This window comes from Platalea leucorodia (genome assembly GCF_965183815.1).
Source record: "Platalea leucorodia genome assembly, chromosome: 7".
Lineage (NCBI taxonomy): Eukaryota > Metazoa > Chordata > Aves > Pelecaniformes > Threskiornithidae > Platalea > Platalea leucorodia.
The window spans coordinates 12,445,128-12,471,064 of record NC_138829.1 but is presented as its reverse complement, the minus strand read 5'-3'; the positions used below and the strand labels follow the sequence as shown (position 1 = coordinate 12,471,064).

General features: G+C 48.1%; 1 protein-coding gene across 2 annotated transcripts; it reads left to right on the top strand.

Moving 5' to 3' along the window:
- The first annotated feature begins 898 nt into the window (after positions 1 to 898).
- On the top strand, positions 899 to 22,993 carry LBHD2 (LBH domain containing 2). Of its 2 annotated transcripts, none has more exons than XM_082317736.1 (5): positions 899 to 1,030; positions 10,226 to 10,328; positions 14,641 to 14,731; positions 18,579 to 18,777; positions 19,920 to 22,993. In XM_082317736.1, exons 3-5 carry the CDS (start codon positions 14,642 to 14,644, stop codon positions 19,994 to 19,996), a joined length of 366 nt encoding a protein of 121 aa, XP_082173862.1. In that variant the 5' UTR covers positions 899 to 1,030; positions 10,226 to 10,328; position 14,641; the 3' UTR covers positions 19,997 to 22,993. The 2 variants fall into 2 exon arrangements, with proteins under 2 accessions (XP_082173862.1, XP_082173863.1); XM_082317737.1 differs by lacking the exon at positions 899 to 1,030 and adding an exon at positions 3,601 to 3,649.
- The last annotated feature ends 2,944 nt before the right edge of the window (positions 22,994 to 25,937 follow it).

Sequence of the window (25,937 nt, the reverse complement as noted above, 5' to 3'; positions counted from 1 at the left end):
CGCAGCTCCGATCGCTGGGTGTGCAGAGGGAGGAAGGCAGGTCTCGGCCCCCCTCGCACCCCTCAGCGCCTGCGCTTGAGCTGCTTCCCGAGGGACAGGCAGCAGCAGGGAGGACCAGGCTCCTTTTTACAGCCCTCCAGGGCCGCATCCCCCCACCACTGCTCCCCAGCCTCCTGCCATGAGACTGCCTCACCCCACTGCGGGTGTTTTCTGCCTCTCCCCCAGGCATCACAAACAGAAGCAGAGCTGCAGATGCTCCCCTGACAGCCTCTCTCCAGTGGGTTTGAGGTGGGCTCCTGACAGGGTCCCGGGGGGGGGGCCCTTACCGCAGCCCTGGCACAGTCTGCCTGCCACCCCCGGCTCCGTGGCCCCTCTGCACAAGGCGGTGAGGGGATGCTGCCCACGGGAGAGTGTGTCCCAGCTGTGGGCAGGGCATGCAGCTGGGAAACTCACTCTGGGGGGAATAGCCCTCCCAAAGAAATCCCCAAAAAGAGAAAAAGATTGCGCCTCCTGAACTCGGTGTTTTCTCAGCGGGGACTGCTGCGGGGAGGAGTTGGAGCCCCGTGTCAGCTCCACGCCCGCGGGCAGGACAAGGGGGGGAATGCTTCGGGACACTGTCCCCCCTCCCGCGCCCCTCTGTCCCGCGCGTGGGGCGCTGTGCGGGCCGGGCCCGCGCCCGGGTGGGGCCGCGCTGTTCCACGCGTGTCCGCGGAAGGTGCCGGGACGGCGAGGGCCGCCGCCCCCCGCTCCCCCGCGGGGCGGCCGGGGGCGCGGCGGGGGGCCGTGCCGTGCCGTGCCGTGCCGGGGGGGCCGTGGCTGCGCGCCGCCCCGCCGGCGCTGCCGGGGGAGTGGTTTCCCCGCGCCGGCAGCGGCGGGGCCGGTCTGCGGGCGGGGAGGTGCCGCGGCGGCGGCGGTGCCAGCGCCCGGCCCGGGAGGATGCGGACGCGCTGACGGAGCTGCCGGCTCCCCTCTGCCGCCGTGCATGGGCGGCGGGCGGCTGCCGCCTCGCCTCGCCTCGCCTGCCCCGCCGGTGAGCCGGGCCGGGGGGCGGGGGGTCTCCGCCGGGCTCGGGGGAGGTGCGGGTGGCGGGGGGCGGCTCGCCTGCGGGGTCCGGCGCAGCCCGGGGAAGAGCCGCCGCCTCCAAGTCCTCCGCTTGCAGCCCCGCGGCGGCGGCCCGGAGCCCGGGTCGGGGCGGTGCGGGTCGGGGCGGTGCGGGGCGCGGAGCGGGGCGAGCGCCGGCCGGGAAGGAGCCTTGCAGCTGCACGCCGGGCTGCGGGGGTTACGGGGACGGCAAGGCTGGAAGTGCGGCTCTGCGCTGGCTGGTCTCTGCAGATGCTTTTCTTTTTGAGTAAGGGATGTTAAGGAGAATTCACTGAAGAATGGGGTCTCCTTTAAAAAAAAAAAAAAAGACAACCAACTTGTGCGGCAGCCGACAGGGCTGTGTGAAGGAATCCTGATGAATGAGCGTAGCACTGAGGGAGTTGTTAGTTTGCGGTCTGCGATCGCCTCAGCTGTTCGTTTATTCCTTTTTTTTTTTTTTCAAGGCAACTTTTGAGGCGAGGAAGCGGGTAACAAAGCGCAAGTTTCAGACAGTGATGCTTTTGCTTGCAGCCTAGCTGAACTGGGTAAAAGAACACTGAAATCCTGCTTTTCCCATCAGGTAGCAAATACCACACATACGATTACTTGTAGAGAAAGAAAGAGCCTACTTTGCTCTGTAAATGAGGACTATGTTCCACTCTGAGCAAGGGGTGTGAATATTTTCCTGCTGCCAAATGAACATACCACAAAAATTTTCTTTTCATCTGGGACAGAGCCGTGTTTGTAGATCTCTGAATATGGCTACAGTCGCGGAGGGGAGTTAGGCTAGGCTGGATGTGGCATTAACCCCTCGAGCCACAATAAGCGACATACAGAGAGAAATTTGTTTCCATTAGTCTTTGCCTGACCGAGATCTTTACTGCAGCCGTGTAGTCAGTGGTGCAGCGAAGGTAAGCCCTCCTCGCTGTAGGTTCAAATCTTATTGAAGGACCCAGGAGTTGGTGTTCAAGTCCGTCCCGTAGCCTGGCTCTCTGCACAATGCCTCCTTATGAGTAGCCTGAAAATGAAGGTGAAGCGGGGAAATCTGCCTACACACAACCAGGCTCAAGCCAGTGTTTTCCATCTGTTAAATTTAATGAGCAACAACTTTTGTGCTCAGAAAAGAATCCAGCTCACAGCTCAGGATCCTGATAATTAATATTCCATTTAAAAACATGTTTTCAGAGTCAACAGTATGATCATAGAGAGAAAAGAAGCAAACAGGGAATGGCTTGACCTGTTTTCCTTGCTTTCCCGATCTAGCCTGACAATTTGTCAATCAAGTGGAATTCCTCTAACGTCTCTGGTACATGACTTTAGCAGAAGAAATGAACGTGCAAATAGAGTCACTACTTTCCCTCCCTTCTCACAATGATCTCTTTGTGTTAAGCAACAGGCTTTTGCATAGATCAGGTATCAACCCCACAGTGTCACAGGCTGAAATTGCTCCTTCTCTCTCATTTCTGACATGATGCCCCCGTGTTGGAGCCTATTTAACCACACCTGTCTATTTTGGAGGGGTCAGTCAGAGAAGCCTTGATCCGGGGTGGATCCTATGTCGTGCAAGGCAGGAGGAGCCCTGCCGTGACTTCAAGGAGACCAGCGTCTGCCTCAGCAGCAGCTCTTCCTTTTGCTCCTCAGACATGTGTACCTTGTCTGGAAAAATCTGTAAATGAATCAGTATTTCCTGCATTTTCCATCTTCAAAGGAAGACTTTATTGCAAACCCCAGGAAAACTGCCAACCAATAACAACCAGGTAGAATGAAAAACACTGATTGATACCAACAGGTCCTTAAAACCTTATCTCAGCCCCCTGTTTCAGCCTTTGTCCCTCTTTGATGGCAAGTCCTTAGGGACTGGGATCACCTCTCCTTCACCGTTTGGAGAGAGCGTGACCAGTAGCGTCTTCTGCAGAGCAGATACCAGTGCTGGGAGAAGCTGTGGTCCAGCAGGACAAGCCCCTGCTCTCGCCAGGGTGCAATGACTGGTCCCACAGCGTTTTGCCCCATAGCGCCTGTGTCCCCATAGGACTAGGAGAGAATAGTCCAAGCGCAGCTCCTCTGTTGAGACCACTGCAACTTCTGTAAGATGTAACTTGAATTTTCAGCTGAGTTCTGTCTCTGACATGCACATGCATAAACTGCCTGTGTGCAAATATTTAGGAGACCTCTAGATCCGGAAGGTGCTTGTTAATTGGTTGGCAGGAAGACTCGTAGCCCTACTAATGCATATCTGCTTTCAGCGTTAATGGCTTATTCAAAAAAAAAACATACTGCATTTTTATTTTTTTAATAATTTCTTTATTTTTAGTTGCGTGTTGTCCTCACCCTCCATCGTGCCCATCCCTACTGCGATAGCACACGGTGTTCTCATATCCTCCATCTCAGGCTGGGGCAACTTCCCATACTTGGAAATTCAATTAAGCTTGCAGAGTTTTAATTCCTGGAGAAAACCAGCTGCATCTCTGGAGTGAGGCTGTGATGTCGTGACACCTGCGGTTGTGCTGTTAATTACCCACAGGGAACACTAAAAGTCTCTTCGTTGTCTTTGTTCTCTTAGGAGTGTCTGGTGGGTTTTTGTTTGCTTCTTTTTAAAATCTGACACTTTTGCTGCATTGGCTTTACTAAATTCTCTACTAAATGCTCAATATTGCATCATATTACAGCACTGATAGCACTATATTCCAATTTCCCCAGAGTTACAAGGAAAGAACTAGTTTATCTTTTAAGTAAATACTGTTCTACCTAACGTTACCTAGAAATAAGCCCAGTGGTAGACTATCATCTAGAGTATTCTTTCACAGTGCCAGAAAGACATCGGATATTTCACAATCCATTTCCCATGACCTTTCCATCTAAGAATCACCTGCTCTGTGTTGATGTTCTAAGTTACTTTCTTCCTCACTCGTCTTCTGCTCGTGAGATCGTGGCCTGAATTCAGGACCATCCAGAAAAACCTAGGGAATAGTAGAAGGAAGCACGGGAAGCCAGTTTTCATCTGCCACCAACTCCCACGGGTGCTGGAAGGTGAGGGACAAGTGTGGCAAATATGAGGGATGAGAGAATCGTCATCTTCCAGGGAAGATCCCAGAAACAAAACCATTTCTTTCTGAGACCCTTTAGTAACAGTTGCTCTGAATTAGAAGGAGTGATGTACTTATTTGTAAGGTGCTGGCTGCATAAGGTTGTTTTGAGAGATTGAAGCCAATGCAAGGTTCACTGCCTGAGCAGAGCTTGGAAACACTGCTCAGCACAGGCATTTCCGATTCCAAAAGCAAGTTCTTAGATGAGAGAGTATTTGCACAGCGAGTACCAGAAGAGAGACCTCCAGAAACATTTAACAGCTTGTTGAGGCTTATCTCTAATTTTGATGGGGCTGTTTTCTTAATGAGGTCCTTTCACATCAATTAGCTGCTGAATGCGATGTTAAAAAAAATAAATCCAAACTTTCTCTTGGCACATGGTTCCACAAGGACTCTGTGGAGATTTCCATGATACCGGGGTCTACCAGCATTCGGAGGAGCTGGCTTAGTCATTCTTCCCATCTGCTCTGCTTCTTCCTCCCTCCGCTGCTCTGCGCCATGCTTCCTGGCTGTCTGCTCTGCATCCCTATCTCCGAGCATCCTGGCTGGCTGCCCCTCTCTCCTCCCTTGCCCTACCTATCCCTTGTGGCATCTTCCGCGAGAAAGCTCAGGTAGTTTAGCGCTGAGATCAAACAGCTGAAATAAATGAGCTTCTCTAAAGCAGCCAGGAAAAAGAAAAAAAAAAAAAGAAAAACCCGCCAAAGAAGCACCCATAGCAAGCAGCATTGCAAACATCATTTGCAAAAAACTTTGAGTTAAATCACCCCCAAATCATGAGATTGCTTTAAAAATTGTGATAGTTAAACACAGGCTTAGTTATTTTTCCTTCTTCTTTGACCATTTATGAATCAAGTTCCTAGCTCCTTTTTGCAAACAGGGCCAGGAGGAGCTTGGGCAACTCCAATAAACTGGAAGCCGAGGTTAGTGTGCAGTCATGGTGCTCCAGGAGCTGGGGATGTAAGAAGAACAACGGCTCCTGATGCCTCGCTGTGCAACACCAGGAGTCAAGGAGGCTGAGTTAGAGTGATCTGCCAGTACCATGCCCTTTGCGAGCCTGTGTTTTCTAGTGTTGGTAGTCCACAGATGAGTGTTTGAGAAATTCCCCAGGGTGATATTTACCCCAGTAGCTTCTTTGGAGCAGGAACAGTAAAAACTGCAGCTCTCTGTGAAGTTAGCGGTGAGAGGCAGCACGGTCTGGAAATAGCAGCCTCCTACCCCTTTTCGCTCTCCCAAACTACGTGCTGTGTCTCATGCTGAAATGCCTGCTCCTCCACATCGAGAGTCATTTCATCTCGCTGCTTCCTGAGAGAGATCGACATCTTCTGCAGAGCGCACGCTGCCGAGGAGAGGAAGGCAGCTTTGGCCTGCGGAGAGCAGAACTCAAGTACTGCGTGGGTGGCCGAAGACAAGAGCTTCTGAAATGAGGGAACAGAACAGATCTCTAATCTCCAGACTCTGACACATATCGCACTTTTCTCAGTTGCTTAGGAAAGAGATTTGCATCCAAAAAGAAGTGGGAGGTTTAAATAGGAGTTCATACACACGCGCATTTGTCTTCTGTGGTCCGTGCCGTGACTTACATTTCGCTAGTCCCATGGAATCCACAACACTTCATAAAGTGCGTCCATGACAAATGTGCAACTGGGGAAACAAAGAAGCTGTCCAGGTTCCTGTCCACGGTGTCCAAAAGCTGAGCTCAATGGGCAGTCTCAGCAGTTGGAGGCTGCAGGTGTCACTGAGGTAAGCGCGTATTTTGGGTTGTGCCAAGGTGCTGAAGCTACTGTCCCACCCTCAGCAGAGGTACTGGGCATGGTCCTACCCATGGATGGCCCAGGCCGCCTGTGTGGCCTGAAGCACTGCAGGGCCTAAGCTGTAGCTCCGTCCTCCTAGGGCACTAATTTAAGACTGAGGCATAGAAGAGTTGAATCCACAGAAGCACCTGGCCCTAGAAAATGCCGACTGGCATTTTCTTGCAGGGATGTGCACCTTCTGGTACCATGCGAGCAGCCGCTTTGTGGCTTCATCCGCCACAACCACCGTAGCTCTGTCCTAGATCACCCACTCATCCACCCTGGCTGAACTGACAGCCCGATCTGCTGCAGCAAAGTGGCCCAAATAAGGCACCTTTTCTTCTTCTGGGTGGAAAAACCTCCTTGGATCTGTTTGTTTATTGGGAATTGCTGAGCACGGTTTACTGTGGCCCGTCAAAATATTCCACTTTGCAAAAATGAAGCAGTAGACCATTGTTTCTCCTGCCTAACACCATTCTTATGCATGCCCTGTCCCAATTTTCCTTGTAATCAATAGCAGGGGTTTCTTTTTGTAGCACACACAAAGACTAGACTCCTTGAATGAAGAAAAGTTTGCATTTATCCAGAGGCTTTAGTGGGGTGAAGCAGGGGGGACCGGACGCCCAAGGCTGAACTCCTGGTTTGTTTGAGGTGCTATCTGAAATCAGTGGGAACCGCGTGTGTGCTGCGATTGCATGGGCGAGCTCCCACAGCTCGGTGTTTACAGTCCTCCTGCGTGCGAGGCTGAGCTCGCAGAGCTGCGTGGGGGACGTCTCTCTGGCACAATTTAAATACGGGGCTAGTAAAACCCCTGGGATTGTCCCATTGAAATAAGAAGGGAAGGGTTCCCGTTTCTGCAGTGCCAGAAAAATGATAAATTTGCACACGGAGCAGTGGTTCAAGGCCAATTTCTGCTGCCTATCTACACTTACTTGTTAGAAGGTGCGCCTTCAATGTGGCATTGTTAGGCCGTTATCATAATATTTCCATGAGTGCTCAGTGGGGGAATGATTAACTCGGGAAGCCCAGGAGGGGAGGAGGCTGCCCCGCAGCCCCTGCTAATCTAGCAGCAGCCCTGGCACCCTGAGGTCAGGTCTCCCTCTGCCACCCAGTTGTTTCCAGCACTGGGGCAGCTGGGAGAGGAGAGGTGATGCTTTCAGAGTAGAAGGCATCTCTAAATAAAAGTGGCCTGATGTTGGAGGAGCTGCTGCCTCCCAGGGAAGCGTTCAGGGCTCAGCGCCTCTGAAACGTGGGGCTCCTTTATCAAGTGGCCGATCTGCGGGCTGCTAGGATTGCAACCTGTGGCCGGTTCCTATTTCTGTTTTGCCCGCTGAAGTACTCTCACCTTAAAAACATCTGCTTCGCAATTCACGGCGGATTTATCCCAAGGAAAGGCCTCCACTGCTGTGCGTGGTGGAGTCCTGTCCCCACACAACAAGGCCAGGCACGACCCAGGAGAGACAGCCAGGCTGGGCTTCCCACACACCCCAGCTGGCCAGAATTGCTGCACAACATCCTGCTTCTGCTGCCTCGCACTGGTTGTCCTCCCATGGGTGGTGAGACCACCCCATCAGGACAGACCGCGTCCTTGTGGTGTAGAAACTCCAAACATACAGTGTGTCCCAGTTGCTTTCCAAAGTGGGAGAGAAGCCTGGAGGTCACCTCTCAGTGCCTTGGCTTTTGGCCTGTGCCAAGCAGCACAGGTGGAAATCCATCCCTTTGTGTGGAGTGGGAGGCTGAGGGCCCTTGATCTGGGCAAAGGGGCCACCACTGAAGCATTGCTTGGTCTCACTGGTGGACCTACCTCTCGTATCATTCCCTTGGTTATATCTCTTCACACTTTGCTTGGTGCTACGGCTCCTAAAGAGGCAGGACATGACCAGCTCATTGGAGTAGTCCCTAAATCAACTGTCATTTACTGGGAGGTGTAGCAGGGTCCTCTCCATGCCCAGAGGAGGGGTGGCTAGGCAGTGTCACTGGCCTCTGAGACTTGAGACTTCTTGGTCACCGTTAATAGCAAGCAGCACAGCTGTGTTGATACTCCTGGAGCCAGAGAAGGAGCTGGTTATCAAGCTGAGGCAAAGGAGGACAAGTTATTTTGGGGGTGGAAGAGGGATAGGTTGGGAGAGGGTGCACTGAGCAAATGGGCTCCAGGCTGGACTAATCAGCAAAGCAGCAAAGGTGGGTAAAAGTAAGAAGGGACAAGAAGAGATAAGCAGAGAAAGGCTTTACTCGGGTAATTTCCAGACTCTTTCCACTGCAGTAAAGGCTTGTCGCATGGTCTCAGTAGCCGTGCCTTGTTTTTAAAAGATTAAGCAGTATCGTAGAAGGAGGAGTATTAGTTTATGTTTCCTCTAGTGTCAGCCAAGGAAGGTAATCACATCTATTAGGTAGATAAAGTGAGTATTTCCTCTTCAGAGAATAAATGTGTTCTGGTAGTTTTATACACTGGAAACACTGAACTCTTCAACAATCTTGACTGGGAAGACGTTTTTCTGGTTTTAAATATGGCTGTGGGGCTGGGAGAGGGACTTCTTCCACAATGCAGTCCTTAAGTGATTTTCTTTTTATTACAGCTTTCCAGTTGCTGAGCGCCAGGGACTGACATCCCCTTTCAAACATTGCATGCACCATAGGACAGAGTTGCCCAAAAACATTGGAGAGGAGATTGGTCTTGGGTCAATTCAATCCAGAAGTCCTTTGCTGAGACTGGAAAAGCAATGGATGGGGGTTTAATTCATTCAGTACTGTGTAGATCCTTATATACCGCTAACCAGCCATCTGAAGATACCTCTATATAGCAAGTGGCCTGGCTTGGATTCCAACCAGTGGCCATGTGGTGCCCGGTTCATTATCTCTTACACCATTTTGTCTCTCATTGAGAGATGACTCAGTGTAATATCTGTTCTTACTACATCCAGTCTTTTCTAAAGGAGAGGTTGAAGGTAGATGAGTTCGTGCTGAGTTTTCATACATTTAATAGTAGCAGTTTTGTTATGGGTAATGGGATAAAAATCTTCTTCCCAGAGTATTGGATAACATGTATCGGATGCTCTCCGGGTTCCATACAAGAGACAAGCATTGAGTGTAGTCATGAATTTTTAAGGGACAAAACATTAGCCTCTCTGAAGTTGGTTTGATCGTTGGTTAGGAAGGAGAATTGCCAGACAAGAATTAAACCTTCTGAATTGAATCCTGGGGATGGAGATGTGATTTCCTGCTTCCCTAATTTGCAATAAGCATGGCCTGTGGCGTGAGAAGAAACTCCAGAATGCAATGCACAGTTTTTCCTCTGTTTTTGAATAAAATCAGTGTGCAGTTAATCCACTGTTATAAATCTTGGTAGGAAGGCTTCCAGAGCAGGTAGATTTGTTTAATCACTTGGGCTGGAATCCAGACCACTGGAGGATATAAAATATATACACTAGTGCCATTCACTTCACTGAAAACACCTTTTTCCCATCCAAGGAAGTAGCTGTGGCTGGCATGAATATATATTTGGCAAGCTGTAGAGTTAAACAAATTTTTCAGAAAATCATCTTTGGCCAAGATACTGACTATATTTCAGCACTGTAACTCCTCAAGCTCCTCAGCTAAGACTGTCTGACAAAGAAGTCATTGGAAATCAGTGATTCACACTTTGAAATGGTGGGATCCTCACCTCTGCTCACCAGGCTCCCTATCCTGATACCAGTCACAATATTACCTTCAGTTTGGAGTAGACCTTTGCAAAAATCACTTCTCCTGTGACATCTGAAAGAAACGTGCAGTAATGTAAAGCTAAGGTATCCTTCTTTCAGCATATTTTGTTTTCCTTGTGTCTTGACCAGTAGCTTCTTGAGCAGGAATCTCGTTCTTTGATGTTTTGAACCATGTCTCACTGAGCACACTGATCCTGCCAGATAAGGGTATACATTTTTATTTTCTAATTTTCCAACTATCATCAAAATCCCTGTATGGGAGAGTTTCAAAGTGTCCCAGTTTCTATGTAGCTTACACTAATAAGGTTTAGCATCACAAAAAGAGTCAGACTGCAAGGTATTTCAGCTAAGAGCTTTGGGTGTTTTTGGAACATTAATTGCCTCGATAATTCACAAGCTATTCTATGAGCTGCATCCTTAGTGAGATCAAATCCCGTCTGGCGTAGAAAATTATACAGACCTTCACAGTAGGAGTTTCTGCAGCAAGTTTTCAGTAGTACTCTTTCACACCGGTCACTGCCAGCGTTGCCACTTTGGTGGCATGCTCTGACTGTTGTATTGTCTCTTTCAGGCACTTTTCGGATTTGACAGAGTTTGCACGACACTTCATCAACGACGTGAACGCCTTCAGCAAGGACGGTTTTTGGAAGTGACATCTGTTGATGTGATTGAAGGTAACATGCTCTTTTCTTCATTGCCCTGTATTTGCCGTTTATCACCCACAGAGCCTCATGCTCTGGCCGGGCGTCCTCTCTTGCTGCTCATCCTGGTTGGTGAGGTGAGAGCAGGATCAGGCCTCAGTTTGGTGCACGTCTGAGCATCCTCCAGGCTGCTCCTTGCTTCAGGTACCAGCTCTTCCTAACTGTGGCTCAGCCTGTCCCATAAAATGTGGTTTTGCCCTTCGTCTTAAGAAAATCTTTGCTTGCGTCATGCAACCTGCCTGTTTTCCGTAGCCACATAAGTGCTTCACATTTTTGAATCCTGAAGCTGGTCTTCATTCAAATACTGTTTTGCCACCAGGAATTTCACAGGTCAGTTTTGCCCTCTGTTCAAAACCTAAAATAAAAATGTGTGCATTGTTTCTGAGCACTTTCTGGTAAGTAGTTTAGCACTTGTCAACCTATATATTGCTCTGTATGTTACTGACCTCGTTAGAGCCATCCCAAACAGCAGAAAGTGAGCTGTGCGTTTGCTCCACGCCCCTGGAAAAAGATCAGCATAGCGTGGTCCTGCAACTGTAGCAGCTGCGTTTAAGATAATCGTCTCTAAATGTAGTTTTCTCACAGAAAAGCAAGAACAGATTTTGCTGGTTTTTTTTCCCTAATTGGTATATCTGCGCTTAATTAAACCTAGGGGAAGTAAATGCATCTCTTAATTCACTGCCACAAGAGTTTTAAGGTTCAGAGTAGGTGACTCATCCACCAGAACAGAATTTATTCTTTGTTTGTAAATGCTATTTATTGCCTTGTTTTGTATCACTATGGCTACTGTATGTCACTGGTGATATCAGCATCTACCGTACATAAAATGAATGCAATACTGAATTTAAAAGAGATGTAGTTCTTATAATAATTTGCTTGTATCAGCCACTTTTCTGTTGTATGTTAGTACATCTCACGTAAAAGCAGCACTAAAAGTGGCTCAATATTTTCCCATCAAAACTGGCTGCAAAGTGAAAAATTCTCCTGCACATAAATCATATCATAGTTAAAACAGCCCTAAGCAGCCACCAAAGCCCTTTTTCAGATTCTGTGGCTTTATAAACAATTCAGTGATGCGCTACAGGTGATTTTGAAGTTTCAGGTGAACTGATTTGCAGTGGCATTCTCAATTATTTTACTTCTAGTCATTTTTAGTGTTAAATACCTAGTTAAGCTTGTTAAAAGCATCACTGCTTTCACAGCCCATATAGATTCTTCTGCTTTCCTTTGCTGTTTCTAAGTGGAGACCAGGAACAATTAATCTATTCCAGTTAAAGCCTAATTCTTTTGCCAATTGCATGGCCCCATGTTCTTTTCTGAAACGTATCAAGTACAATCACTTCTGCCATCCTATTCAATCAAAGCCTTAAGTTGCGCAGATTTTGTGAAATGGCCTGGCCTTCAACAGCTTGGGAGCTGATTCACTGAGGCATCTGCTGTAACACTGGCAGGACTGTCACCATTTTCCTAGCCAGAATCATTTGTCTTTGTCATTTAGAAATAATCTATGGGGTGTAATGTGGTCTTAGGGAAGCACGGAGCCCGTTATTGTTCAATAATAGAATTTCATGAGGTCTTAACAACATCTTTGAGCTCATATGATACGTTTGACAGTGCATGAGTGGATGTATATCTCTAATGTCCCATGGAACAAGGACAGAGAAGTGTTTTAAACACTTGGTACGTATTAAAAGACTGCTAAAATAAACCAGCCAGCTGTGGGCTACTGCAGGAGTCGGCCGCTGGCTAGCAGGGACCAACCCCCAGGACAGACAGCAGTGGGACATGTCTTCTCCATGGTAGCCAAGCCCAAGACTGCATAAATCCCGGCCCCCCACAAAGCCTCCAAGATTATTTCCAGCCAGCCACACACTTTCTCATTTCCCTTTCCCTGCAGTCCAGGACAGCTGGGGATGGGGCACTGAACCTCGAAAAGGATCCGAAAAGAAAGATGTTCATCTTGGTCATGGTCAGAGCAGTGGGCCGCGTGCTCCTCCAGGCTCACGGCTGGCTCTAGCTAACAGGGGGTATGAAAGCCCCCCCAATAAACTCTTCCCAAAGAGTTGAGGTAGGAAAGCGGGGTCCCGCTATGGCCCAGCATGGTCATCCGCAGAGGCAGCCCTGGAGGGACGGCAGGAGGGAGCTACAAAAGGGTCCCTCTGGGACCAAGGGAGAGACCAGGACCAGGATGGGGAAAAAAGGCAAGAACTGCATGAGCACCAGGGGTGATCAGAGCGAGGAGGCAACAGAGGGAGTGCTGCTTTCCTTTTGGGCAGTGAAGGGTCCAAGGGCACAGCTCTGTCCTTTTCAAGCGCTGTCTTGGGGTGTAGGAACAGCTGGCACAGCTGGGCCCATGGTCACTGTTCCAGGAAAGGGTCTCCCATTTCCAGATCACTGGTCCCTCAGTGTTGTCTTCCACGGGTGCTCAGTGGTATGGCCCACTGGATCCTGCAGGAATAAATGCATGAGTCCAGAAAATAAATGTATTTTATGGATTAGGTGATTTGTGGTGTCCTGATGTGGACATGATGTACCCCCCCTCGGGAGGGGTACAGGTCCAAGCAAGGGCAGGGAACTCAAAACTCTCTTCCTAGCAGGCAGAATCTGTCCCTCTTCTACTGTGCTGTGGCTCTGGGAGGATTCAGGCATGTGTAAGCTGGGGGATGCAGAGATCAGCGGTCTGGTTCAGCCTCTTGCTGAGTTTCAGAGTCTGGTTCTGCTCCCCTGTTGTGTGTGTGTGTACCAGGAAGCGTGCTGTTTAATTCAGCGTTGGTTGTGTCCAAGGCTGGCGTTTCAGGGCTTTTTCCTAAGCTGATGATGGATGCCTATGGGGTCGGGTCCTGGTCCACAGCTGAGCTCAAGTGTCTCCTGGGTCTGCCGTGCTCTTTTTTAAGTATGATGCAGTGGGAGTGAAAGTCTCTGTGATATCACGCTGCTCTGTGCTACAGCTAATTAAAGTCATTGTGAAGGGTTTTGTAGTAATTGCAGATATTGTAAAATTTAGTTTTGTGGGGTAATTGGTAATGTAAGCCTGAAACAAGTTATCCTTAAGATGTTTTAGTTTGCATTTCTCAGTAGGAGCAGCCTTTACAAAGAAGGCTTTTGTGTGTGAAGCAGGACCAGAATTAATGGCAGCATTTAGTCGTGCCTAAAGGGGTGCTTGCTGTGGCAGGTGGCAGGGCGGTGTAATTGATGATGCCTATGTTCTGCGTGCTGCAGGAGGCTCCGGCAGCCAGTAGCTGCTGTACCTGATGAGTGCCAGCTAGAAAGAGTGAAATTCTGGGGCTAAACCCATCCAGGGCTGATGTATTCCCATCCAAAATGAACGTGGCCCCTTCAGTCTGTAGGTCAGACAGCGGTTCAGGCTCTGTTTGCTCTACGCACTTCATACACGTCATGAAGTTTTCAGGCATCCTCAATTTTTTCTACAGAACACTGTATCTGTAAATCTCAAACGTGAGGAAAATCCTAACGCCGTAGAGATGCGCGGCTACCCAGCCATGGGCTGGGCTGCGCTCCCTGCAGCGAGGACTGCAGCCGGCTCTCGTCCCTCTGCTCCGGGCTGCCCAAGTGCCCCGTGGAACAAGGAGAGTGCGAGGGCCAGTGCCTTGGGTGCCAAACAGCACAGGGGGATGCTTAATGGGCACATAAACAGCCTAGGTTCCTAAGTCCCTGATTTAAATGAGATTTGGGTGCCAAACCTTCCCTGATGCATTTGAAAATCCCACTCAACACCTTTCTGAACACTCAGGCAAGTAAAGACTACTGAAAATCTGGCCCTTAGACACCAATACAGCTGGTGTGTCTGGAATTAACAGTTTAAAAAGAAGTGCTGGCTCATAACTAAATGGAAGAGATGTCTGGGAAGAGCAAATATTGAAGATGTTATGAAGAATCAGAAAGGGAGTTTAATTCAAGGCTGATATTTCCACAAGTAACTTTTTTTGGTCAACAGATGCAATTTCTGAGCTCATATATTAGTAATCAACTGCTTGTTGATAACATAGGAGGGCTCATATTTTCCTGCTGATGACTCTGGGACTCTGTGGGGTCCTCTCTGCTGTTCCGGGGGGCAGCTGGGGTCTATGCCCCGCTCTGCATCACAGCATGCAGTGGCAGCAGTTTGCTTGGGGGGCCAAGGAAACACTTCTCGGGGGGCTGTTTAGAAAGGACAAACTGTAACACAATTATTTTAACAAATATGAAAGGCCAAAGTCTTTTGCTAAATTAACTGTGGGGCCAAAGTTCAGAGCTGAGTTTTCCAATTCTGATTTAATATTCGCAGCATGACAGAGGTGATGAACACACGGGAACCGGTGATGGAGGAATTCGCGCTCAGCCAGACTCCTGAGGAAGAAGGAGGCCCTTCGAGCCAGGTAACTTCAGAAAAACTCGAAAGTATCCTGAATTGCTTTTCAAAAGCAATGTAATACAACCAACAACTGTCATGCATGTAGATGTTGAATTGCAGAGCACAGATGCCAGAAGAACAAGCCCTGAAATACATGTTTGATCCTACTTAGGTTTTATTTTTAAAAGGTAAGAGTTCTGGCGGGAGGGTTTTGTCGGGTGCCAGGCCCTTGGGGCACAGTGGCAGCGATGTCTTGCCCGTGTGGGGATGCAGGCAAAGAGGGTGCTTGTCACCAAGAGTTCAGAGCTGAGCAACCATCGCGTGATGAAGGCATCCAGCCAATACTGTACCGCAGCTTTTATACAGCCAGCCTTGTAATGAGCTACGTTTCCTCAGGCTCAGAGGGAGCTCCATTTTTAGAAAAGAGACCATTTGAAATGATGGTGTAATTCACATAAATGGCTGTGGCACCGTAGCAGCAGCACTGGTCAGGGCCATTTGCTAGCAGGTGCAAGAGCATTTTCTGTCCCCAGGCGGTCTCAGACACCCACTCGTGCACCCGCCTGCGGTGCCATTTCCAGCAGGAGGGATCACGATGTCCCAGGCCCCCCGTGTGACAACCCCCATGCCCCGGTTTGTGCTCTGCGGTTGTGCTCTTGATTCTCGGTGTCACTGCTGGGGACAAACCACCTAAAAGTGTCGTGGTGCACCTGAGTTGCTTCTCAACACAAGATGTGTTATTGCGAGCAGACTCAGAAAGCTACTCTAGGAGAAGCCTGTTGCAGGTTAAAGTCAAGCATTTGCAAGCCAGGGAAGTCAGAACTGAAATTTTGCAAATTCCTTTCAGGTCACTCGTGCATGTAATGGAAGGCTGTATGCAATTAAAGAGCGTACCATAGACTTTCCCGTGTCTCGTCGACCGCACAGGATAGATGCTGCTCACTTAAAGAGCACATTTTCAATATTCTCCTTCCTCTTTTTCACTGAGTCCCAGGTTTTCCTTATTGTATTAGTGCACACTGTCCAAACTCTGTGCTAGCTCTGACTCCGCCTATGTCTTTATGGCTTTTCTGTGATGTCCCCGATCATATACTCCAGAGGTTTTCCCCCAGCTCCTTTACCCTGCCCCTCTGGCAGAAAGTGATACCATCCACGTTTTAGTGGTGGCCAACTGAGGCAAAAAAGCAAAAAGCCATGAGAGGCAGCACAAAGTCAGTGACTTGGTGGGAAAACTAGGTTTCTTCCAGCAGCTTCCAAGCCCTCTGGCCAGGAGACTGGTCCTTCTCTTCCTGCAGTCTCCTGCCCACTCGTCACACACTCCAGCTTCCGCAGAAAAACACAGCGAGGCCCGACAGGCAGCTCTGCTTCCTGCCAGTCCTGACTCATTCCTGGAGGGACGTGGTAAATACTGGGCTCCGGTGGAAAAAAACATTATGTGATTGGTGTGAGAAAAGACCATATGAGAATGACACAAACAAAAATAGCCAAGCTGAAGCCACACAGGTGCCTTTCCTAAATTTTGCTGCAGCCGTAATAGTCTCCTTTTAGCACATTTTTAGATCAGCGTGTGTCATTTCCTAGGGCTTCAGAAAGCAGACAGAAAAAGCAGAAATTTTGTTGCCTTGGATCCCCCTGCCAGGGATTGCTGGCAGGCTTGGGGACAGGGTGGCTCTCACGCAGCCCTCTGCCACCCGAGCAGGCTGAGCAGCAGCCGGGGGAGCAGGTCACTGTCACCTGTAGGCGCAGCCCTGGGAGGAAATAATGCAATTTGCCCACAATTTTATGGCTATTTTTTGCCAGCTGAGCCGTCAGGCTCAGGGAGCTGGGCTCCCCCTGGTCTGAAGAAGAGTGCACTGCTGTTCAGGGGTGTCTCTGGACCTGTCCTGGCCAAGGAGATTTTACCTTGTCTCATATTTGGAAGTAGCAGGATCATATTAGCAGCTTCTTAAAAATTCCTCCCAATCAAGACGGCTGCCATGGAAATGTCTTTCCAAATTATAAACAGCTGAGGAGGAGGCTGTGTAATGGGAAGTTGGGGGGAACTTTTCTGATAGGCAGCACAAGCAACATTGCTTGATCAGGACAAGTTACGCCCATGTGGGTGCAGCTCAGGGAGGCATTAGAAAGGTCTGCCTTCAGTGGTTCACTTGGTCTAGTTGCACTAAAGGGACTTTCTCACAAAAAAAGTCCTTCTTAATTGTGTCTCACTTTGCAACACTAACAATAATATACAACGTTTTTCACCTTCCTGTAAATTTGCAAAGAGTAATGAATCCCTGCAACACTACCATGAGGAGCAAGGGCGTGAGGGTGAGAATTATTGTACTTCCCCATCTCCAGAAGTCAGATACAGGCATCACAGCAATGATAAAAATGTGCTTGCTGCTTCCCAGACACACAGGAAGAGAATTGCCCTTCCCAAGGGCTTGCCTCCCCATGCCAGCTCTGACACCACATGGGACAACTAAACCCTAAGGTCGTAGAGAGAGCAGCTCATGGGATGAAGGAAGGTTGCAAAAGCCATTGGAGCAAACACCTCCACTGGGCTATGACACTGCAGTCCCCAGGTCCCTGGCAATGTCCTGGAGGATGTGCCCAGTTTTATGGTGTTTAGGGAATATATGAATGTTTCTGCTTGTGCTCGTAGCAGGAGCAGTGCTGAGACTGGCTCACATAACAGCAGTGCTCAGCCTAACCAGAGACTCTAATTCAATGGTGAACGTGTTGCAAATAGGCGGGGAGGTCCTCACCAGCACACAGCAAACCTGTGGCAGCACCTGGAGTTAAACTGGGATGGTTCTTGCTCTCAACCCCTAGGTCAGTCCCCTAGTCTGCACCTTGCTTTTATTGTTACAAATAAAATAAAATAAAATAAAATAAAATAAAATAAAACTCAGCTAGCACAGAGAAATTTACAGCCCGTCAGTGCAGGTATATGGACGTTTGAGAAGCCAGGAGATAAGGTTTTAGTGAAGCAGCAACAGAGTTTGTCTTATGTTAACATCCTGGAGGAGCTGGAATTACCTTTCCTCAAAAAAGCCCCAGAAAAAAACCCAATCCAAAACAAAGTACCCTGAGAGATTTAAATGAACCAGCCATGTTGAAAACAAGAAAGCACTGTTATGTGCTACAATATCCTTCACTAAAAAGACGTACTTTGGCTTCAAGCTCTAATCACTGCATAGTGTTTGACCTGCAGCTTCAACATGACAAATGAAAATAATAGCTGGCACCATCATCTGTGTAAAAATGGTCTCTGGGGCTACCTGTTTTGCATGAATGCATCATAAAATAGTGTTTCACATTACAGAAAATAGCTCTGCAGAATGGTGGCTTCTTAATAAACTGTCACTGCAAGAAAACATAAATATCATATCAGAGTAAAAGGACAGCAGCTAGAAGGGCTGCAGCAGCCATTTAGCTTAGCGTTACAGCAGTGACCTTTGTGTCCTAAAAACCCACCAGAACTGAAACGCAAGTGTTTGGCAACATAATGAATTTTGTCACCTAAGTCTCCATTTTTACTATGCACCTCAGATCACACAAGTCATGGCAATTGTCTGCCCAGCACGCTGGAAAGCAAAGTTGGGTTTCTGGTCCTGGTCTTTGCCCAGCAAGGGACAACTTGTGCAGGGGAGAGTGTGCTGGGACCTATTAGCCCCTCTGCGTCCATGCTTGGCCAGTGAGGAGGTTTTGAAATCCTCCCTGTGCAGGACAGCTTGCCCTACACCAGTTTGATCGGGTTTTTTGGTGGACATGGGAGTGCGTGTCAAATGTAGAAAGGATGCTAAGATGGAGTGTCTACTCTGCTGGCGTGGAATATGCATCCCTGGGCAAGGCTTTGACAGGCATGTCCCCACATGTCTCACCAGGCTTTCCCAGACTCACGTGAGAAGTACCCCAAGCTGTCCAAAAGACTGCCGTCGATCGTGGTGGAGCCGACCGAGTCGGGGGAGGTGGAGAGCGGGGAGCTGCGCTGGCCTCCTGATGACCTGAAATCAGCAGAAGACAAGGGTCTTCACGGTGACCAAAGAGTCTGTGTCCAGCAGCAGCAGCAGATGGATCTGGAAGGTCTGAATGAGTAATTTTCATCCTTGTTCCCCATAGGAAAATAGCAGTTTCAGGCCATGCCATGCACTGAATTAATAGCGTACCAAAGAGCAGTGGGTGCTTGAAGGTGCCCAGAAACACCTGCACTGGAAGTCCTGTGGACTGAAAATAATTTCCTTGTAGCTTTTGAGCACATGGTGTTTTCATCTGCATCAGGCTCGGTGCTGGCCACTCACATGGGCAACAGGCAGTTTACTGCACATCAGCAGTTCACTCGAGGAAACAGTAGTCCTGTTCAATAGCATGTATCTACCTCCCTATCTCCTAGCCTAGAAGCAAAGTGTTTAACAGCTGCACATTTTCAAAGCATCATGGTGTCCCAGGAGAGCATTAATGTAGCAGGAGCTCACAGATATGTAGACAGGACTAGTAGTGTCACTGTGGGGTAAATACGGCTAAAGATAAGAGCTTGTTGGAGTGAAGCTTGCACAGTGAATGCTCCAGTGTGGAACTGGTCTATTTATTTCTGTTTTTTTCATCTCAGTGCTCTCCTTTTCCCTTAAAGAGTGACATGGTTTCCATTTCAGTGCACTGTTCGCCACCCAGATGCCCAGAGACAGCAGCATTGCATGGGGTGCAAGAGGCACCTGCCCACGGGCGATGACAAATGGTCTGATCTTGAAGTGTCAAATCACCTGCTATTCCAGTTGGCATTTCTGGGTGGTGGCAACCACAGGGTGTGATCATTGAAGAGGAAATATGAGCCAAATCTATGGCCTGACCTCAGGTTGCACGTTATGGCCTCTGTGTTGTTTTTGTGCAGTGATGTTAGGACTCGTTATGCCTTCGGTATTGAGAGTTTGAGCAGATTTCACTAAGACAGCAGGTAGCCCTCCCACTACGGTGGCTGTCCTGCTTTTAATGAGAGGCATCATCAACTCACCTCACTACCCATCCTGAGGTCTGACATCCCCTGTAAAGTCAGGCTGTGATGCACTCAGAGTACCCTACTCCAGGTTTAACTACTGGTTTGCAAGTAGAGTAAATTGCTCATGTAGAGTCTGAGCACCCTGACGGATCATCTACCTGGTAGAGCAGGGAATCAAATGAAGGCCGTTGTACCTGCATGGGGAAATAAATGCTGACAGACTATTTCTTTGCAGATACTTTAGCGCACCCAGCTCAAGAAGTGGAAGACAGTACAGATACTCTGGAAAGCAGAACTGAAGAGGACGAGTAGGGACTCTGTGGCCTCAGAAGTGAAACTTCATTGTGAATGTTGTTGGAAAGCCAACACACTCTGAAGACATGTCAAAGTAATCTGTATTTAAATTTGCAAGGGTTTTATTTAGTTAGTACCTGGTAAGAAGCGTCTGGGCTTTAGAACTGTTCTTTTCAACATTTTGATTTTCAGGCTGGGATTCATATTATTTGTTTAATTTTTCCTTGGGAAACAATGGGACGTGTTAGGAAATACGAGATTATCAAGGAAAAATGTTCCTAATTTCAATTAGCACATTTCATTGGATTTACCTTTTTCAAGCAAGGCTGCTTTCAGGTATCAACAGCAGGGCAAAGGGGTTACATTTCTACAGGAGGGATGTCTTAAATCTAAAACCTTTCTTGTTTTTAGCCATTTAAAACTAGCACTGTGATATTATGGACAATAGATGTAATATAATGTCACCATTTGATTTTGTAACTTTTGTATAGAGACGCAAGTGTAAGATTTGCCTCCAGGCTGCCGCCCCGGGGCAGCCAGAGCAGTTCTCTCCCTTTGGCTAACCTGTGCAAATTCAGATGAACCAGCCTTTTCTTAAGTCGCCTTTTCAATAAGGCTCACGCCTTTCGGAAACGCTTTCTCGCTGTACATTGACGAAGCGGATTAGCTAGTTGCTGGTGTTTGTGGAGTGAGGCTGTCTGTTGTAGGCTTGGTCGGGTGGATCGTGCTGTTCGTGCACTCTTCAGGCCCAGGTCCAGCCGTGGCGTGGCGCACGCTCCTCTCCCTTGAAGCCAACGAGATGGCTCCCGCTTCCGCCAGGGCTGGATTTGTCCCACCTTGTTAATAGAAATTGTTGTGACAATTATTCTTTTGGTATGTTTTGTGTATAACGTAGGTGCAGAGGCCCAGCTGTTCCTCCCTCGACCCAAGCCGGGCGGTGGTTGGGGGTGGGTGACGGGAGCTCCGTGGCATGGCCCAAACCTGCCCTCCATTTTGCCTGACGCCAGGTCCCCCCCAAGCCACCCGCAGTAGAAGGGGGTGGAGGAGGGCCAAGGTGGCGGGACGCACACCCGCCTCCCTCCTGCCTGAGCGGCCCTGCCGGTGGGCGTGCGGGTGCCAGGGGGTGCCCTCACCCTCTCATGGGGGCTGCATGGCCCCCTCGGCTTTGGTTTCATGGCCCCCTCGGCTTTGGTTGCACGGCCACCTCCTGGAGACCAGAGCTCATGGTGGGACAAGCTGTCTCTGGACGCCTCAGGCCTCCAGTGGATTTTCCTTGGGGATTCGGGGGCCATTTTGACAGGGGGGAACCCGTTCCTGCACGGGGACCTCCCAGAGACTCCTTCCCACCATCCCAGGAGAAGCACCGATCTTGGCCCAAAACGCTACCCTTTGGACAGTGTTGGTGGAGACAGATAATGCATGTACTCAAAAAGGGTTTGACTGTGTCAGTGACGAGTGTCCCGTAAGCTACGAAGTTGGCTTTCTCCATCTCTGCAGGGCTGGATGGGGTCTGTACTTCCAATTAATGTTGCAGCCGGAAGAAGCCGCTCGCTGTAGGTGGAACGAAATAACAGGATTTCTTCCAGCGTTAACTCCTAAGTTGACTTCCAAGTGCTTTCTTTTCTCCAGTAATAATTTTCTCTAATGGCAACTTTTAATTGTGTGATGGTGGATAAGATTTACTGGCCAGATGTATTAATATGATAAGTTTATACCTTCTTAGCAACCAAATTTAATATATTTACTTACAAAGAATTCTGTGCAATGAATGTTTAATACAAAGGAAAGAGACTATTTTACTTCAAAGCAACATTAATTTATGTACAAAACTATATAGCTCATTATTTGGGGTGTTTGGGAACTAGGACCCTTTTTATAAGCAGTGTAGTATAGTATGATGTGATACTTAAGTTAAACTTTGCTCTCTCAACCTATATAACAATCTGTTTTGCCTTGATGTAGACTCTCTTACCTACGCTGTCACAGAATTATTTTGTTGGATGAGTGGGATTCTGGTCAGAGCACCAAATTTCACCAGAGTAACTGAAGGTTTCAAGGGCACCTCCTAAATCTGGCTGCTGTCCCCCTCACGCCCTTTGCTGGTGACAGTTTTCTGGTAAAGCCAACGAAGTGAGAACAAGCTCAAGCTACATCTTTGGGTAACACACGAGCAGCAAGAGGAGGTCCCCGGCTCGGACCCGTCTGCAGCTGGTTGCGGTGGGAGGAAGGCTGCGCTGGCGAGGCAACCGGGCAGATGCGAGGTGCTCTTTAAACGCTGCTTTTGCATCAACTGTCAAGAAGTTTTACAAAGCTCTGGGGGAAAAACAACGACAGTGACGACATATTTTTAGCTGTATGATTTCCTTTCAATCTGCGTCTGCCCAGCTTCGTGAGGAATGACGTTAGACGTATCACTTAATTTGCTTTTCACTTTGTAAAAGGAAAAGCAGTTGTTTGAAACACTTCCCTCAATTTTATGTGCTCTCTATCTGCTTTCAGACGCTCCCTCCCTTCCTGCTCTGGATGGCTCTTATCCTATTTCCACCTGAGGTCAATGGCACTTCCCTAAGTAAGTTTCCCAAAGAAACAACAAAATTCTACATACACCCTGAAAAAACGCCACGCAGCACTACGTTTTTCATCCTAGTACGTAAAGCTACAGCCCATATAGAAATGCCAGATTTCCTCCTTCCAGCCTAATTACTCCTCTTTCCTTTTTCCTCTTTTGTGCTGCTCCCTTAGAGTATTTTACCTGAAGCAAATGGATGCTTCGAACTACAGCTTTCCCCTGAAGCCGTGTGGCCTCTGTTTAACTACCATGCAAAGCCAAACTCCTCCTCTCGTTTTTATTTTTCTGAGCATGGGCCAAAGGCCCTAAAATAGGAGAGCAAGATAGAGAGAAAATTGTTTTATACAAACAAGCCCTATTTATTCAACTTGCAGGTCTATGAATGTCCACTTACTTTGTCTGTGTGCAAGTGTTGTCTCTCTAATAAACTCAATAGTTGTTTTGTATTTTTTTCTGGATTAAAAGCTTTGTAGAAACTAAAAAGGAAAAAAAAAGACATTCAGTCATATTTTTCTAGTCTAGCTTGTAGAATATTTCATGTAGTGCAGAAAGGAAGTTTTATGGAGTAAGACATTGTTGGATTTTGCTCTATTTCAGTTCTTTCTAATTTTGTAAAATGCCACCTGTACATAATACTCGACTAATGTATGTCCTGTAGATGTATTACACCATTTAGCCTATTAAATGCCTATACTAGACCGATTGGAAGAAGTGGTGTACCCACAGTGTCTTCGTTTAAAGATGCGAAGGATTATTTGTGGTGGCATGCTGCTCCTGTCCTACCACTAATACAGGGGAATGAAGCCCGCTGTAAGCCTGCCTTTGCCCCATGGCATGCAAATACTCACACCAGCCCTCCATCCCACATATTCCTACACAGATAAATTCAGATTTACATCAGTGGCAGTTGCTCTTTCCTTTGAGCCCTCCCTAGACCAGGCAGCTCAACGCTTACTGCTTCTGTCTTGGGATTTTCTTGCTGCCCTGCCTGGTGCGGCCCCTTCGCCGTGGGTGGTGCCCTGCCTTGCGTGCGGTGCTAGCAGCGAGCCAGTTGGCTCATCTTCATTCACCTTTTAATGCAGCACACATTTTTAACATTTTCTGGAAAGGCTGTTGTGGAGCCCAGCAGGAATTCGCATTACCAGAAAGCTATACCCTGTGCAAGGAAAGCGGGCTCGTGTGGCAGAAAAGATGAGAGGCAGAGATAGTCTGCCACTGAACAATGAATTTTTTCCAAAAACATCAAGTTACCAAAAAGCTAAGGATCGGATAACTGGAGGATGAGACTCCCTGTGACTTTCCCAGTTCAAAAGCAGCTGCTGCCTGCTGCAATGGGTATGTCAGCATGGCAAAAAAGCGTTGCTTGGGGTCAAAGCCAGTTTCTCCCCAGCTGGGCTGGGGACCTGCTGCTGCAGGGCTGTGCCTGGCGGGCAGTGGTGGCATGGTTAGGGACATTTTCTGTATCCTGGGCTGGAGGCAATGAGCCCAGCTTTGGCACCGCAGTGCTTGCAAACCTGATGCTTAATGTCACTCAGTACTGGAGTTTCCATGCACCATGCATGGAAAATCTCCTCTCCAGGCATATATTACCCTGGGGGTGGGGTGGTAGAGGGGCTGACGCTGCCTCCTCCTCACCTCCCTAGGAGCCGGCCCTTCCTGCTGGGGTTTTCCTGCCTGGTGTATGGTGTTCAGCCACGTAAGGATGAAAGGGGTGATAACCTGAGGGCTCCAGGGGATGCAATTTCAACTGGTGCCAATTTTATGTCGCTGTGAGATCTGTGCCAAGTCCTGGCTGTTTTCTTTTCTTGAGTCTGAGGGCAGGGAGAGTTTATCTGTAATTAATTATATAGGATGAGCATGGGAACACTGTTGTCTTGCTCCTAACATTTATATTCTAAACTTAAATCCACTGGATCCTCAGGTTCATTTAATGTTATGCCATTGACATATTACGAGATATTTTCATTTCTCTTTAATCAGACATCTGCTTAGTAGTTCTTTCTTTTAGATGTATTCTGCTTGACGCTCCTATCTAAAGGAGCAAATAACATTTTCAATGGAATTGGCCTTTATTTAAACCACTAGTAAGAGATGGAAACTAGCTTTTATGACGTTAAACTGAAAAAATGTCACATCTAAATCAAATCAATCCTAATTTGTGTTTTTACCATCTTTTTTTTCCAAATCCGATATTTGTGGAGAAAGGTGATCCCTGGCAGTTACAGGGAGCCATGACTCCCATAGCAAACAGCACATCCCTTACAGTCACGTTATAAAAGCTGTTATTCATATGCACTGCTTCCACCACAAATTAGAGCAGGGCACTCTTCTTCCCTTTGTCTTTGAAAACACATTGCAGCTTTCATTTCAGACAGTTACTCCCCAAAGTTTAAATTCAATCAGTTCTGGAAAACTAGGATTTTAACAAAGTTTCTGGTTTTCTCTCTTAAAAAAAAAATCATTGAAAAAAATAAACTTGAAACATTAAAAAGTTGCAATTTTCCTCTAAGAACGCTGATAAAAAATTTTCCTCCATTTTCTCCAACATTTCTGCCATGAAGAGTCCAAAAACTTCACATCTAACCTTAGCAGACTTCCCCTGTAGAGGCCCTCACTGAGCCCATCAAGGAGGGTGGGCAGGAGCGGAGGAGCGGGGTCTCCAGGGAGGTGGGGACACGGACCAGCAGCTATTCTCCTCATGCTCAGCTTTCAGACCTCAGACCTTACACTACAAAGGACAAGGATCTTTTCATGCTGCCTGACAATTCGTGCCCACACACCAAAAGAAATCTGTTTAAAATGCCTGTGATTGCAGTGAGTCCAGCCATTAAACGGGTGTTTGCAATCAAGTCAGCATTCAGCTTCAGCATGGCTCCTGGAGTGTTACAGATTCTTTTTATGAATTAGTCATTTAATTTATGAAACATAGGTTGGATATTGTCACATACCCACGTGTCCTCCATACCCCTGAGAACTGTACCCCCACGCATTACTACTGAGTAGGCGATGAAGCCATGAAAACCCCTGGGACTGGGATGCTGCTGGAATGTACAGCGAGACCCAGGAGCTGGGGAAAGCTCCAGATACCACAGCACTGGAAACCTAAGAATAATTTATTGTTGCTGTTAGCTATTCACTGATGATGATTCGAGCAAGAAGAAATAGCACAGGCATCTAGCTATCTCATCAACCCAGCCTTCCCTTGACAGCCCCATACGTCCTCCTGGATTAGCTCTTCAGGCTGGTGAGGTCTTGCAACTACAGAACCGCAACTGAAAACACAGGGGAAGAACAAAATAAACAGAACATGGGATGAAACCCAGCAACTCAGGTGCTATTTCAGTGGTACTGGTCTTTAACTCCTAGCTTGGGTATGCGAGGGGAAGGAAC

Excerpts from the sequence above, each read along its gene's own strand:
- LBHD2 (XM_082317736.1), top strand. The coding sequence starts at position 14,642 with ATGACAGAGGTGATGAACACACGGGAACCGGTGATGGAGGAATTCGCG. Across the intron at positions 14,732-18,578 it reads AAGGAGGCCCTTCGAGCCAG|GCTTTCCCAGACTCACGTGA; the intron begins GTAACTTCAGAA and ends ATGTCTCACCAG. Across the intron at positions 18,778-19,919 it reads GCAGCAGATGGATCTGGAAG|ATACTTTAGCGCACCCAGCT; the intron begins GTCTGAATGAGT and ends ATTTCTTTGCAG.